Here is a 15,982-nt window from a genome sequence, read left to right as displayed (position 1 = left end):
CGGCCGGCGCGCAGGCGGCGCTGCACATCCACACCGCTCCCCGCTCGCAGAGGCGCGGCTGCCGCAGCCGAGCCGGCCCCGTCGCGGTGCCTTCCCCCTCGGCCCCGGGGTGGGCGCCCGGGGCGAGCTGCGGGGCGTGTTGCGCTGTGCCCTGCGGCTGCTGCCTGCTCCGGGCGGGCCGCGCCGTCCGGGGGCTGGGAACGCTGAGAGAGCCCCGCGCCGCCGTCAGCCGCGCAGGAGCGGCCCCCGCCCCGTCCTACGTGGGTTTCAGCGTTACCGGCGCCGCCGGGGGAGCCTTTTAAGACAAGGGGGAAAAAAGAGGCTGAACAAGAGCAGTTTGCGAAGGCGGCCGGCGGCGGCTCAGCACCGTCGGAGCGGGGGAGGGGGCGGTGAGGAGGGGCAGCGGCGAGACGGCGCCGGGCGCCGCGCACCGACGGGTGGGGCGAGGCCGGGCCGGTGGGTGCGTGGGTGGGTGGGGCCGGGCCGCGCAGGGTGGGACGTGCGGCCCCGCGCTGCCGAGGCGCCCTGCCTGCCCCGGGGCGCCCGCTCGCCGCGCCGCGAAACGCCGCGCCGGGCCGGGCGAGAGCGGCCGCGGCCTCGCAGGTGGGTGCTGCGGGCGGGCCGGGCCGGGCCGTGAGCATCCCTGCTCCCGGGCCCCTCCGTGACCGCGCGGCGCGCCCCCGGGAGCCGCGGGATCGCTGGGCAGGTGCTGCACCGGAGGGTGGGGGGACGCAGCTGCTGCGCCGCTCTCCTTCTCTTCCTTCTGCTGTGCTTTACTTCCGACCTCTTTTTCTGCCCTTCTTTCATTTCTTCCTCTGCTGTCTTTCTTCTTCCCACCACGATTCTCTCTGTGACGACCCCCGCCCCCCTTTTTTCTTTCTTTTCTTTCCTTCCTTTCCTTCTTTCCTGCTCTTTCCCTTTCTTCCCTTTTCTTTCCTACTTTCCTTTTCCTTCCTTCTTTCTTTGTTTCTCTCTTTTTTCCTTCTTTTTTCCTTTCTCTTTTTTCAGTCTTTCTCTTTTCCCTTCTACTTTTCCCTCTGTTTCCCTTCTCTCTTTTTGCCCTTCCTTCTCTTTTTCCTTCTTTTTTTCCTTCTACCTTCCCCCCTTTCTCTTTTTTCTCTCTTTTCCTCTCTTCCCTCTTTCTTCCTTTCTGTCTTTTTTCTTTCTTTTTCCTTTCTTTCCTTACCTCCCTTTCCCCCTTTCTTTAACTCCCTTCTTTTTCCTCTCTTCCCCTCTCTCTCTTCCCCTCTCTCTCTTCCCCTCTCTCTCTTCCCCTCTCTCTCTTCCCCTCTCTCTCTTCCCCTCTCTCTCTTCCCCTCTCTCTCTTCCCCTCTCTCTCTTCCCCTCTCTCTCTTCCCCTCTCTCTCTTCCCCTCTCTCTCTTCCCCTCTCTCTCTTCCCCTCTCTCTCTTCCCCTCTCTCTCTTCCCCTCTCTCTCTTCCCCTCTCTCTCTTCCCCTCTCTCTCTTCCCCTCTCTCTCTTCCCCTCTCTCTCTTCCCCTCTCTCTCTTCCCCTCTCTCTCTTCCCCTCTCTCTCTTCCCCTCTCTCTCTTCCCCTCTCTCTCTTCCCCTCTCTCTCTTCCCCTCTCTCTCTTCCCCTCTCTCTCTTCCCCTCTCTCTCTTCCCCTCTCTCTCTTCCCCTCTCTCTCTTCCCCTCTCTCTCTTCCCCTCTCTCTCTTCCCCTCTCTCTCTTCCCCTCTCTCTCTTCCCCTCTCTCTCTTCCCCTCTCTCTCTTCCCCTCTCTCTCTTCCCCTCTCTCTCTTCCCCTCTCTCTCTTCCCCTCTCTCTCTTCCCCTCTCTCTCTTCCCCTCTCTCTCTTCCCCTCTCTCTCTTCCCCTCTCTCTCTTCCCCTCTCTCTCTTCCCCTCTCTCTCTTCCCCTCTCTCTCTTCCCCTCTCTCTCTTCCCCTCTCTCTCTTCCCCTCTCTCTCTTCCCCTCTCTCTCTTCCCCTCTCTCTCTTCCCCTCTCTCTCTTCCCCTCTCTCTCTTCCCCTCTCTCTCTTCCCCTCTCTCTCTTCCCCTCTCTCTCTTCCCCTCTCTCTCTTCCCCTCTCTCTCTTCCCCTCTCTCTCTTCCCCTCTCTCTCTTCCCCTCTCTCTCTTCCCCTCTCTCTCTTCCCCTCTCTCTCTTCCCCTCTCTCTCTTCCCCTCTCTCTCTTCCCCTCTCTCTCTTCCCCTCTCTCTCTTCCCCTCTCTCTCTTCCCCTCTCTCTCTTCCCCTCTCTCTCTTCCCCTCTCTCTCTTCCCCTCTCTCTCTTCCCCTCTCTCTCTTCCCCTCTCTCTCTTCCCCTCTCTCTCTTCCCCTCTCTCTCTTCCCCTCTCTCTCTTCCCCTCTCTCTCTTCCCCTCTCTCTCTTCCCCTCTCTCTCTTCCCCTCTCTCTCTTCCCCTCTCTCTCTTCCCCTCTCTCTCTTCCCCTCTCTCTCTTCCCCTCTCTCTCTTCCCCTCTCTCTCTTCCCCTCTCTCTCTTCCCCTCTCTCTCTTCCCCTCTCCCATTTCTTTGTCATCCCTTTCTTTCCTTCTCCCCTTTCTCCCTCTTCTTTTTCCTTTTCTCCCTTTCATTCTCTCTTCCCTTTCTTCCTTTGCCTTTTCCAGCAGCAGTGCGTGCAGAGCTATTGGCCTCAGCAGTACTGGGTTGATGTGAAATCTGTTAGCGAGCACAGTGTTCAGGGGGCACGCGATGCTCCTGAGGTGCTGCAGTCCTGCGATGTGGCCTCTTTCTCCCCCTTGCCCTTCTCTCTGTCTCTGTTGAACTTGTTAGAACTAGGAAAACCTTGAAGAAACCTTTTTTTTTCAGAACAGCAAAGCTGTTTAGAATGTTGTAAATAGTTTCCTGTGACCCAAGTTGGATGGGAGGACTCAGAAGCCTTACAGGAGGCTCAGTTGTGCTCTGGCACTTTGCCTTCTTTCAGCGTTGCTCAGAAAAGTAGGTTTCTTTGTGAGAAGGAGGAGGAGTGGCAGCAGGAGGGAATTGCTGTTTTGGAGTCTACAATTTTAAATTTCTTTTTTAATGGAATATGAGGTGGGTGACCTCAGAGCTGTTAAGAATGACAGTCAGAAATGGTAGTAAGAGGGGACAAATCTAGCATTTCAGTCTATAGACTTCAGCTTGAGAATGCTTGTGAAAAATAATGCAGTATTTGTAGCTCACGTTGAAGCTTTTGAAAGTAGATGTATACAAATGTATACTACTGTTTTCCCTTTTCAGTCATTCTTCATTCTGCCTATAGAAAACATTACCTACCAGCATCATCTCTTTCCTATGAATCTGAATTATCTGGGGTAGTACTTCTTTCCTGAAGCCAGAAGAGCCCAAAGTTGCTTAAAAAATCCGATGAATACCTTTTCCAAGTCTGTTCTCTTTTTTTTCTAACTTAAGCAAAATGCACTAGGGAATAGGCAAGCTGAAGATTTACAGTCTGCTGTGCAGAACATGGTGATTTACTGAGAAAAATCCTGCTCTCCACATTTGTTGTTACAATGGAAAACGCACTAGTCTTGTGAAAAGTTTTATTTCTTTTCTAATAATCTCCTCCTGGTTTTCCTTTGTATTCCAACATAATCCAGAAGTTCTCCACTTACCTTGTTTCATAAGCTACTGAAACTTGAAAACGCTTACCAACGTAGAATTTTGTCTTGGGAAAGGTGAAAAAAGGAAAGTAGCACGTCCAACTAGTACAACCAAAATAACTTGTGCTATTAGGTTTACTTTATAGCTGCAGGTAAACCACCTCTTGCACTGTGAAGAGTTGTTATACACAGGATAATCGTGGTGTTAGGCTTAATGAACAGAAACCTCATCACATCTTAGTAAACTGTGATAGGTTATCTCAGAAAGCTCTTTGCACCCAGCAGAGGAGAACATCTAAATCATAACAAAAACTTTGTGTTTGATAACTGTTACCAAATCTTCCTGTGTGTTGATTCTCCCATCCTAGTCATACATACTGTTCCCTATTAGATTTAAAAGCTTTCCTTTGTTGATCTTTCTCAAGGGTGGAAGGATTAGGCTGTTTTCCTACTGAAAAGTCCTGTAAGGAACGGAGTAAGAGGTGATAGCTCTCACCCAGTATAAAATTTCTGCAATGACCATGAAAGTTGCCTATTGCTGATGTTATATATACAGCACTGTAAACTATAATGTAGGGTGGGGGGTGGGGAGGTGTGTTTGTGGTTTTGTGTATTTTGCAGCGGAACCTACTTTCTGGGTAGGTTTCTTGTCTATTCCTAGACAATAAAAAGGAGTATTTTTGAACTGTATTCTTATGTCTTGTCTTGCAGGTCAGATTAAACTCATCTTGCCTGAAATGAACAGTGGAAAAAAAACCCCAAAAAATCATATAGTGCCTCTTAAACTGTAGATTGAAAGTAGTATTGTTTTATTGACTTGCACAATAGAGTTAAATCTATGCACTTAAGCATGATGGTGATCCTTGTTAGTCCTGTAACTGTAAGAGATACCTGTTCTTTTCAGAGATTATTGCTGCTGGTAGTAGTTGTCATTCAGCTCACTGATGAACTGTAACTGTAGGCATGGGTTTAAAACACTGGCGTCTGCATAGAGCTAAAGATAGTCTCCTTAGAATAATATTTTAAACATTGTGCTTGAAGAGGGATCCAAGTACTCAGGAATGTGATGATCCCCATGAGATTTAGTTGTGGTTTCATAGATACTACCTTTCCTGAAACAGTCTGCCAGCGTGTCCCATTCTGAAATACAGCATTGTCACAAGGTAGCAATTAGCAAAATTCTGAAGGTGGGCGCAAGGAGTACAGCAGCTGCTCTGTCCCTGGTGAAATTATAGTTCCTACTTTGGAATAATGTGAAAAAAATAGATAGGCATTTTACTTTGAAGTAGCCAATGTGTGCAAATTACCTTGACGAACACCAGGCAGTTGTACTGGGTGTTAAATGGGACAACTTTAAAGATTTTGTGGTTTTCTTGTTTTGGGATTTGTGAGTGTAGTTTCAGTGTTAGTTACCTAGAAATAAAGCATATCTTTTCTTCACTACTAAAAGTCATGGTCTTCTCAAGGTAGGAACTGGTCACTGAATGACTTTGCTGTAACAGCTTTACTCTCCTTAGTTGAAATCTCTTACTGTTACAGCTCTGCCTGTGGGAGCTCTAAGGCCAGACATGAACGCAAATGGCAGTCAGGCTTTGAACTGTTCAAAGGAAGATTTACTTGATCCAGTAGTACAAGAGGGTACTGGAAAGGCTACTAAAATTTACAGTTTTACAATGCTATTTTACACACCCAGTGTGTGCTCGTATGGGTGTTACTTGTTTTTTTAAAAGAGAAAGATTTTAGTATGTCAGGTTCCTGACATTGGAACGTAAGATCTCCAAATGACCCACAGCTTTGAATTTATTTTCAATCTTCCCCAGCTCCCCCCACCCCCCTTGAAAAACAGCTGTCTACTTTTAGCTGCTGTCACTGTTTAATCTCTATGCAGTGGTAGGTGTAGCAGTACTAGCTGTTTGTGGAGTTTTGTTTAAACCTGCCTTCTAAGCTAACAAGGCACTAGAAATATGTTATTTTTTCCTCTAAAAAGGAAATATCTTTTTTATTTTATTGGGTTTTTTAGCAGCTGTGAAGGAAGAGCCCTGCTCTTGCAGACTTGTCAATGAGTAGACTACTGCACCCATGTGGAACCCTGCCGCTGCCTCTGTCTGACTTTCAAAATTAAGGTCTTAGTCCTGTAAAGTCTAATGGTAACCCAAATACTCGGCTTATGACCAATTCTTATTTTCAGTAAGACTGAAGACTTACCTAATGGCACAAACATGAGTACTTTCATTCAGTTACAGGCGTATCTACTTTCGATGTTGTGCTGCTTGGTATCATGGAAATGCTGAGTAAATACAACTTTGTTCTATGTCTGGCAAATTTCTGCAGATAACCCTGCATCTGTGCAGTCTGTCTTTGTGCTTATGCATGTGTGTGTTTATGCAAGCTGCTTAGGGCTTTAAAAATAAGCCCTCATCAGAACGAATGTTCTGCATAACTGAACGTGAATGGAAACAGGTTTATTGTAATAAATGCTTGCAGGACATGTATATTTTGAAGCATCGTGGATATGCCCTGGTAAAACTCAAGGACTTTACAGCAAATCCATCCTCAGTGGAGGGCCTCCTAAAGTGTTGGGGAAAAGCTTTCTATCTTGGGTAGAATTTGTTAATGGGAAGATAGAATAGCGAAGATCTGGTCAACACCTGCTTACTTACCATTCTCAGGGGTAGCTGAAGTTTTCTGTTGTGGTTTAACCCCGGTTGGTAATTAAGTATCACGCAGCCACTCATTCACTCCCCCCTTACCCAGGGGGATGGGGAGGAGAGTTGGAAAGGAAGGTAAAACTCAAGGCTTGAGATAAGAACAATTTAATAATTGAAATAGAATAAAAGTAAAAGAACAACAGTAACAATGCTGACAATAACAGTTATAATGAAAAGGGGAAGGGGAAGAATAAAATCCAGAGGGAAAGGAACAAGTGGTGCACAACACAGCTGCTCACTGCCCACCAACAGATGCCCGGCCAGTCCCTGAGCAATGATCCACCTGCCCCAGCCAACCCCCTAGGTACATATACCCGGCATGGCGCCCCATGGTATGGAATACTGCTTCAGCTAGTTCAGGTCAGCCGTCCTGGCTGTGTCTCCTCACAATTCCTTGTGCCCCTCCAGCCTTCTCACTAGCAAGGCCTGAGGAACTGAGAAGTCTCACATGAAAGCCAAAACACAGCACCCTGCTAGCTCCTAAGAAGATGATTAACTCCATCCCAGCTGAAACAAGGACATTTCCTTAGATTTTCCCTCCCTCTGAGGCAAGAAAAGGGAAAAATATGTCAGTTCTGACTCTCACTCCCCACCCATCAAAACTATTACTTGTCTCCTGGCCCATCCCAGCTACCATTTCTGAGGTGGGTGTACTCAGCACTACATTTTCCACTTGGCTTTTCTTGGATACATTTCTGTAAAAACTCAGGTTGTCATGAATGGATGTAGGATATTAGTGCAGGTGCCAGGAAGTTTTCAAATATCTGTTTTAAAGCTTTCTTTAAAAGCTAATGTGTCTATGGGCATATAATAGACCCCAGTGTAATGTTCATGTTGCTAGGTCCTCTCCACAGTAGCTATATGCCAAAAGTCATCAAAGCAACTATGAGAGCAAACATGACCGTCTACTTTCTCTGGTATTTGTTAGAGGAAGCGGAACAGGAGGAAAATGAAGGGAAGTTGGGTAGTTGGGTGCATGTTAGTTCAGCAGCCCGCAAGGCTGAGAGAGACGTGACACCAGAAAGTTGCAGCTAAGCCCACAAGACCTTTCAGATCTTCCCTGCTCTTGTTATGACTGCTTTTGACCTCCTGACTGCTTTCATGATGCTACCTAACTCTTAAGTTCTTTCCTGCCTTTCTGTCAGTCTTTCATAGGATTTAACAGGCTGCTGGAGTACCCCAGACCTCCCCCTTCTGAATTTCTGGTGCTGATACTGGTCTGTGGTGCATATTGGAGGCTACAGTGCTTCCTTTTGGATGCTGAATTGGTGTTTGACATCTTGCCTCAAGAGTTTTTCCATTGGTGTAAGAAAAGGCTGAAGTGCCAAAATCAAAAGACACATGATTTTTTTTTTCCTGTGCTACCAGACCCTAATGATTTTCATCTCCTCATGAGATGTGTCTGCGTACCGTTTCAGCAGCAAGCCCTAGCTGCTTTTTCCAAGGGAAGAAAATATACTTAGTATAAAAATGTATGGTAATTGCTTAAATACAAAAATCATCTACTTCGTTTACAGTTTTACTCAGCTCTCTAAACTACTTCAGACAGGACAGAGGGGGGCAATGCGTTTTGTGTGAGCTGGCATGGGGGATGACCTGTGATGCCTGAGAACTGGGGATCCTGTTTGCCCAATACTGACACTGTGACTCAGGCAAATGGACAGCCCTGGGGAGTGGTGCCACCCTAGCCTGACGCTGGTGAGAGGCTGCCTGCCGTTGCTTTTAACCTCGTTTAGGGAAAGATGCCTCTCTCACTTTCAGCCGTATCAGCCCACACAAGAGCCTAAAAACTTGGTGTCAGGGTTGGCTGGGCTGTGGCGTGGTGAGCAGAGATTTGCAGGATGCCGCAGGGCTGGGGGCTCCCCATGGTGGCTCCGTCAGGGCAGGGGTGGCAGCCAGGCCTGTCCCACCACCGCGGCCAGGAGCAGGGCAGCCAAGGGGCATGGGGGCAGCCGTGACAGCAGGCACCTCCCTGGGGATGGGGACATGCCGAGGCTGAGCTGGGACTTGGGCACAGCTTGTCAGGGCCTACGGCCAGGCTGTGGGGACTGGAGACTGGCCCTGCTATGGCAGGGGCAGGGGCTGGCAGCCCTGGGAGGCTGAAATGGGGTGGTGGGGGAGCTTGGAGGGGGCCAGCTGGAGCTGTCAGGGCCCATTAGTGCCATTGGGGCCCTGCCAGCAGCCATGAGAGCTGACAGCAGAGAGTCACCCAGGAGGCCAGCTGGTTGTATCTGCTGTTGTGTCTGTCCAGGCTTGATGGGCGGCCAGCAGATATGGGAGCAGGGCTTCTGCCTCCACCAGCAGGGCACTGTAGTATTAAACCAGTTGCACCATGGAACTGCAGCCGAAGAGAACTGCTGTGCTGGCAGCCAAAGGATGGTTTCCATGTTGGTGGGCTGAGGCACGTGCCCTTCACTGGGGCTGGTGCGGCAGCACTCTGCCAGCTCTGTGCCCTCGCAGAGATCCTCTTTCTGAAGACCAGCCCTGTGGTGGGGATGTAATGGTCCTGGCTAATAGCACTACCATTACATGCTGCCGCTCCAGTCCAGCCTGTCTATAAAACCTCCACGTAAACTTTGGTGTCCCTTAGAGCTGTTGTATAACCTTGTAAAAGTATTTTGTTTGATTTTTTTCTCTGAAGACCTAAGTTTCTTGTGGGATTTTCTGTTTGTTTTTAAGGATGGGTGAAGCCAAACTTATCTAAACTCACACGCTGGGCTGGGCTTAGAAGGTGCTGCTCCCTCCTGTCTGAGGCCACAGCCTTTCTCGGCATAAGTATCCGTATAGTCTTAGTGCTGACATGTTTCAGTCAGTACTATGGGTCAGATTAAGAAGTTAGCATGTAGGGTTAACGCAAGTTTATATAGTAACCAGGTGAAGGCATTGTTAATGAAATCAGCTGTTTAAAGTGGCATCTTGACAGGTTAACAGAAATTAAATCAGAACATGGCTTTTATCAAGATGTTTCCCAAACTGCTAGGTAAAGTGTACTGGTTTCACAGGTTAGTAAACTAAGAGGCAGATGATCCAAGGGATTTGCCCTTTGGCACAGAGGAGGTGCCAGAAATGGAGATTTAAACTAGGTAGAGTAATTCTTCTTTTCATAAGGTCTGTTTAAATGGAGAACACTAGTCTGTAGTAGAAATCATGTTTAAATCATCTTGGTTTTGTGTTTACTCGTAACATACAGTTTGTATACAGCAGTGAAGAATAATACTGTCAGGGAAGAGGGAAGTGGGCAGCCAACCTCAATCTTTGTACTAACTCCTCCAAAAACCAGCAGCTCCTATATTTTCCCCCCTTTAATGACTTAATGTCTACTGCATTGGAAATACAGGCTGTGACTGAAGGAGGAGGAGGTTGTAAAAGAAGGATGCATGTCAAGTACATAACTTATGCAGCTGAACTTCACTTGAGAGCAAGACTAAGGCTGCAGTGTAAACTCTTTGATCCGTGGCTGCACAAACCTCCCTCCCAGTGCAAAGTGCTGCCTCTGACAGTGCATTATCAAGTGTGCACACTAAAGCTATGCAGAGCTTGAGAAACAGATGTTAAAAGCTTTACTGAACGCAGTCTGAAGCTATGCTAATGAGTACTCTGGGCTCATAGAACTTTATAAAACAAAAAATGGCTATGTTTTTAGATTAAAGGTACCAAATCTTTGCTTATCCTGTGCAGGTTAGCTTTTGCAAAGAATGGGATATGATCAAGTTTTAGGAGTTTTTAGAAAAGGAATTGCAAGCATAAACAAATATTAACTTAGTGGGACAAATTTGACTGTAGGAGAAATTCCTCCTCTGACTGGAGAAAAACCTCCATCTAAAGATAAGAGCCATGTTAACATGTAAATGTTTGCAGATCTCTCATTTTGGTATAATGGCAATGCAGGGTCTGTTTATTCTGAGCTCAAAACAATACAGAAATTGCACCCAGCTGGGTATACAAGGCCTTTGTGAAAGAGATTCTTTATCCTGCTTTCAACTAAATTTTATTCTAAAACAGAAGCAGGAAAGACTTACTAGAAAGCTCTGTTCTTTGGAAACGTGGAAGATGAAGAGTGCAATAGTGGCTTTTGATTAAGACTTTTGTCGCCCTGCATTGTAATGATCAGGGAGGGGCTGGCAATCCTCTTGAAGTGTGTGTTACTCCACAATACTAGTACTCCTATAAAAACTAATAGGATAAAATAGTAGTGCTGTCATCCTAAAGAAAGCATTCCAGCTTCTGTCATCTAAAGCTTCACAAATGTAAGTGTACTTGAAGTACATTTTAAGTTCCAGAAAATTTCTCATTTCTAAGTTGATAGGCAGAAAACAGTAATTTAGGGTAACCAGTATCACAAGCTTCATCCTATGGTAATAGATACTTGATGGAGATTATGGAGACTATCACATAGCTAGTATCTTTCCTTCGATAATTTAATTTGTGATAGATACTATTTTTTTATTGGATCAGATCTGCTAGTCAAAACTAGCAGGACATCAAGTAAGCAACCAAGTGGTAAGTTTATTTAGCATAATAAAACATGCTAAAACTTGCTCTAAATAATATTGCTGTGATGCCACATTGCAAACTAAAAGTGGTAATTGTGAAATTTCCCTTTTTTAATTTTTTAAAAATTGAATTCAAAGTGTGAGACCTGATATTTTTAAAAGGTACCTCTCTATGCTTTCAGCAATAATTGCACACTAGTTCACTTGGCTTACTTACTTTAAGGGTTAGAATTTTAGTTCTTTCAATTTGACTTCACTGTACACCTAAAACAGACTTGGAACAAATGTCCACCTCCCTAAGGTAAATTAGAAATGCAGGTTAAAATAATTACAGGTGTAACTCTGAAAACAAAGTACACTTGACAGTAACTGAGATTTTTATATAATGCTGTTAGTCACAAACAGTTTGTGGTCTCTGCCTGCTTGTGGCTTGAATTCTAAAATATTTGGTTACCATACTTCCTTAAAATGCTGCTGGTTCTTAGACCTGTGCTAGACATTCAGTGCAGTGATCTGCACCTTCCTCCCCTCCTACTACATGTGGATCAATTCCCCTAGTCAGTTTGCAGTGCTGTGGACATAGGGATGGACCCAACGTGTAGTGCATCCCGGTGACAGCAAGACTATCAAAAAACGCTGTGATGCCAGGCGTCAAGTTTCTTACATGCACCTGTTTTGAACAAGCAGCAGGCTAAAAGCCACAGTTTGAGAATTAAAAGCTAAAATGAAAGAAGGGGGGGAAAGAGAAACCTTACACTGAACAGCCTACAGCAACACTCAGAAGTGGACACAGTGCGCACTTCTTCTTAAACAGATTTTCTTACCAGTTTTTTGGGTAGCAGTTATTCTTACAGCTGTTCAGGAAGTTATTCAGGGACACAGAATGCTTTGTAAGTAGTAAAAAATTAAAGTACTTCAAATACTTCAGTATTTCCTTAACCTTTTAACTTAAAGATTAAAATTTTGGAAGGCATTCTTTACAGATTCTCTTGGCTTTTGCAATTAGAGGTTGGTTTGAAATTAAAACCCGCACTGAATTTTTAGACAATGAATTTTTGAGTACAAATAACATTTAAGTGATGATGTAAATTGCTTAAGGATATCCTGTTCATCAGTTTACCTGCACGAGGTAGTACTTACAAAAAAAGACACGTAGTTCTATAATCCAGTTCTATTATGCAATTTTCCCAACAGCTATAGCTGTAGCAGCTGCATAACTGCAGTGATCCCTTTGCAGAGTACTGAAACAGAAAAAAAGGGAGAAACAGGACTAACAGAGATTATGTAGTGCCTGTGAATTCATAAAATCTTATAAAGATGAAAACAAGATTGCTGTATTATAAATCTTGTTGCAGCTCAGCCTTGCAGCCTATTTCCACACAAAAGCAATTGCTGAATCATAAAAAGAAGTGTGTTTAAATATGGTAACACAATACTGCTGTGCTCTTAGACTGGTGCAATTGCAGTGACCTAACACAAAACAGCTTTAGAGACAGGCCATAAGGATCGCTTTCTACCTTAAAAAGGAACTTCAGCAATACAGTCACAGCTCTTCTCACAACTCTGAAAGTTGAGGCGCTATGGTGTACTGATTTGTTTCTCCTCTTCTCATCAGCTCTTTCCTGATTGTATTTCTAAGCTCATCTGCAGGATGTTGAACAACTGCACCTCACACAAAAATCTTGAAAGGCTTCAGGAACTGCTTTCCCCATGAGAAGATAAAGCGTAACTAGCATCCAGGAAGTGAGTGGTAAGTTATAATTATAATGAAATCTATGTTAGTATGGAAGTGAGTATAAAACATTGTCAGACTCTGCAGCATCAATGAACATCCAGTATGTGCTTCTCAGTAATTTATCTTGACTCACTGGATTTGATTTTGTTAGGTGCAGCTGAATCAGCTCTGTTTTCTTACTGAACTACAGTTTGTGGTGTTACTACTATAGAAATAGTGTCTCATGAAAACTACCTGTCTCTCCCAATCTTTTTCTAGAAAAATAAACTCATTTTATTCATTAATTTCAAATTTCAACAGAATATTTTTGGCTGAACCTCTTTACTGTCACTGAATAACAATGAATTTTATAAAGAAAACTTTTAATCTTTGGTGACAGTCATATTTCATTGTCTTTTAGGATTTTTCCTTCCATCTCCCTGATAAACTCACCAAATTCCTGAGAAACACACAGTGTTTTTTCTGAAGTTGTTGAAGCTGATATGAACAGATTGGAGGGCAGGTTTTTTAGCCCTGCAGAGCTACCTGGTATTTGAAATGCTGAAGAGGAAATTACGGTTTTGCCACAACTCACGCTTCAGGCTTTTCTTGGCTCTAACTGTTATTTTAGTAATCATTTCAGTTTTGAAAGTTAACCAGAAACAAGACTCCTTAAATCGGAAGCATCTGGAGCTGACAAAAGAAGATCCTATTGGCAATATTAACTGCACCAAGATTATAGAGGGGGATATACAAGAAATTCAAAAAGTAAAGCTTGAGACATTGTCGGTGTCATTTAAGAAACGCCCTAGACTAACAACAGATGATTATATTAACATGACAGCAGACTGTGCCTCTTTCACCAAGACTCGGAAGTACATTATGGAACCTCTCAGCAATGAAGAAGCAGAATTTCCAATTGCTTACTCAATAGTGGTTTATCACAAAATTGAGATGCTTGATAGACTTCTAAGATCAATCTATGCCCCTCAGAATTTTTACTGCATTCATGTTGACAAAAAGTCTCCAGAGTCTTTTTTTGCTGCTGTGAAGGGCATAGTCTCATGTTTTGAGAATGTCTTTATTTCCAGCCAGTTAGAGAGTGTTGTGTATGCTTCATGGAGCAGGGTGCAGGCAGACATTAACTGCATGAAAGATCTCTACAGGAAAAGTTCAAACTGGAAATACCTAATAAACCTTTGTGGTATGGACTTTCCTATAAAGACCAACCAGGAAATAGTAGAGAAATTAAAAGCCCTTAAAGGTGAAAACAGCTTGGAAACAGAAAAAATGCCTGTTTATAAAGAAGTAAGGTGGAAAAAACACCATGAGATTATTCATGGTAAAATAAAGAACACAGGCATAGACAAACAGCTGCCACCTCTCAGTACTCCAATTTTTTCTGGTAGTGCCTATTTTGTAGTTAGCAGAAGGTTTATAGAACATGTATTAAAAAGCAGCAAAATACTTAAGTTCATAGAGTGGGCAAAAGATACTTACAGCCCAGATGAGTACCTGTGGGCAACAATTCAGAGAATCCCTGAAGTCCCAGGTGCAGTTTCTTCTAGTGACAAGTATGATGTTTCTGACATGAATGCACTGGCCAGGTTTGTCAAGTGGCAGTACTTCGAAGGTGACATATCCAAAGGTGCACCTTACCCACCATGCAATGGAGTTCACGTTCGCTCTGTCTGTGTTTTTGGGGTAGGAGATCTGAACTGGGTGCTAAGAAACCACCACTTCTTTGCTAATAAGTTTGATACTGATGTTGACCCTTTTGCAGTGAAATGCTTGGAAGAGTACTTGCGACACAAAGCTTTGTATGTGCAAAAGAACTGAAATACTGCACGGTCCTTATACAAAACATAGGTACGAATAGCACACAACTGTGTATGTTAACATGTAACACTGATGGTGGTGATGCTGATGATGGGTATAATGGTTCTCACCATTTGGTATGGTGGTAATGACACCCTTCCTGCCATCTGCATGGACTGGACAAGGGGGAGACAAGACATGTCTCATGTGAAGATGGGACATGGACCTTTAGGTGGAAAATCAAACACAGCAATTTTTAGAAGGCCAACTATTTGGATTATTTATTAACTAAAAGGTGTAATGAATGGACTTCCTTTGGCTAAACTATTTGTTTTAAGCTTAGAAAATATATGTTGTTCATGGTTATTCCTCAGTTTTTTCCCATGAATGTAATCCTAGCTGGAAGGAACAGATGGGGAGCAGGAAGAGAGAAGAGCAGCTGGACTGCACAGACTTCATACTGAGTACTGAAAGATCTCAGGAAAATAACATTAGAATTGATCTGAAAACTACACAAAAGGGAATATACCAAAACCAGATGTCATCGTTTAACTTGTATCTGATTGCTGTAGTTCTGTAATATGTAACTCTTAATCCTCCTGAAAATGTCGTCTTCACATGGAGTATTAAGGGCTTGTGTTTAAATTTTGTAGCCAAATCTTGCTTTCATACTCTTAAACCCCCTTGATAATGTGATATGAAGTTTGTAATTACATCTTCTCAGGGAAAATTCAGTTTGTGCCTAATGAGAGTCAGACTTTTAATTTTATACTTCTTACTGTACCAGGAGTCAAGTCATGCTTTTGGATCCAAAATGACTCAAGTTTCTCAAACTTAGAACTGCAGTAGTGTCTAAATGTCTTTGATGGAATTGCTGGTTTCTGCTTTCTGTCAAGCTCAACATGTATTTCAGTAACTTGACACTGACTATGCAAAAATAAAGTTATTTTTCTAAATGATATTGCTTCTTCCTACAATTAAAGTAATTCTAAAAGCACCACAAAAAAATCCCAATGATGAAGACCTAAAATGTTTTTACTGTAGGTTGTTACACACAACTGAAGCTGACTTTCCTCCATATGCTAATTTGTTCATTCATGTGTCTATGCTTGTTTAGGTTTACAGCTACAGCTGTTCAGCTGTTCAAGTTCAGCTGATTTTTATTTACTTGCTGCTTTTGGTGAAAGGAAAAGGATGAGTTTTTTTCAGGTTAGGTCCCTGTGTAGTTTAGCTGCTACAATGTGGCACGGAAGCATGGTGATGAGAGAACAGGGCACTGTGAGGGATGATACTATTTCTTCCTGTATCAATTCAGGTTTGTCATGCATGGTTACTGCCAGATATCTCATCTTACTCCTGAGATGACAGTGGAATTCATTAGACTCTAGCAAATGGCAAAACAGACTAAATTTTATTTTGTTTCCTGAACTGTTGCTGTGATGGCAGTATGTGTTTCTTACAAAGGTAGTTTGTCGTGAAGTTGCTCCTAAGGTGTGCCCTAATACTCAGACATTAACATAAAAACTGCTAACTGTTGATCATGCAAACAGCTAGGGAGGCAAGCAATTTAATCTGAAATTGGGCCTATTCTTGCCAACCCCTGCCTTCAAAACCACCTGAAAGCTGTTTAGGGAGTCTTGAGAGACTCTCACGTGATACATGAACAGGTAATTAAAGCCTGTGACTGA

General features: G+C 44.0%; 1 protein-coding gene across 6 annotated transcripts; it reads left to right on the top strand.

Annotated features, from left to right (window-relative positions):
• Positions 1 to 41: 41 nt before the first annotated feature.
• On the top strand, positions 42 to 15,253 carry GCNT1 (glucosaminyl (N-acetyl) transferase 1). Of its 6 annotated transcripts, none has more exons than XM_056324029.1 (3): positions 42 to 260; positions 12,378 to 12,512; positions 12,898 to 15,253. In XM_056324029.1, exon 3 carries the CDS (start codon positions 13,035 to 13,037, stop codon positions 14,313 to 14,315), a length of 1,281 nt encoding a protein of 426 aa, XP_056180004.1. In that variant the 5' UTR covers positions 42 to 260; positions 12,378 to 12,512; positions 12,898 to 13,034; the 3' UTR covers positions 14,316 to 15,253. The 6 variants fall into 6 exon arrangements, with proteins under 6 accessions (XP_056180004.1, XP_056180005.1, XP_056180001.1 ...); XM_056324030.1 differs by lacking the exon at positions 42 to 260 and adding an exon at positions 373 to 389; XM_056324026.1 differs by lacking the exon at positions 42 to 260 and adding an exon at positions 461 to 603.
• The last annotated feature ends 729 nt before the right edge of the window (positions 15,254 to 15,982 follow it).

This window comes from Falco biarmicus, chromosome Z (assembly GCF_023638135.1).
Source record: "Falco biarmicus isolate bFalBia1 chromosome Z, bFalBia1.pri, whole genome shotgun sequence".
Taxonomy (NCBI): domain Eukaryota; kingdom Metazoa; phylum Chordata; class Aves; order Falconiformes; family Falconidae; genus Falco; species Falco biarmicus.
The sequence above is the reverse complement of the archived record's forward strand: the minus strand, read 5'-3'. Positions and strand labels throughout refer to the sequence as shown.

Excerpts from the sequence above, each read along its gene's own strand:
- GCNT1 (XM_056324029.1), top strand. The coding sequence starts at position 13,035 with ATGCTGAAGAGGAAATTACGGTTTTGCCACAACTCACGCTTCAGGCTT.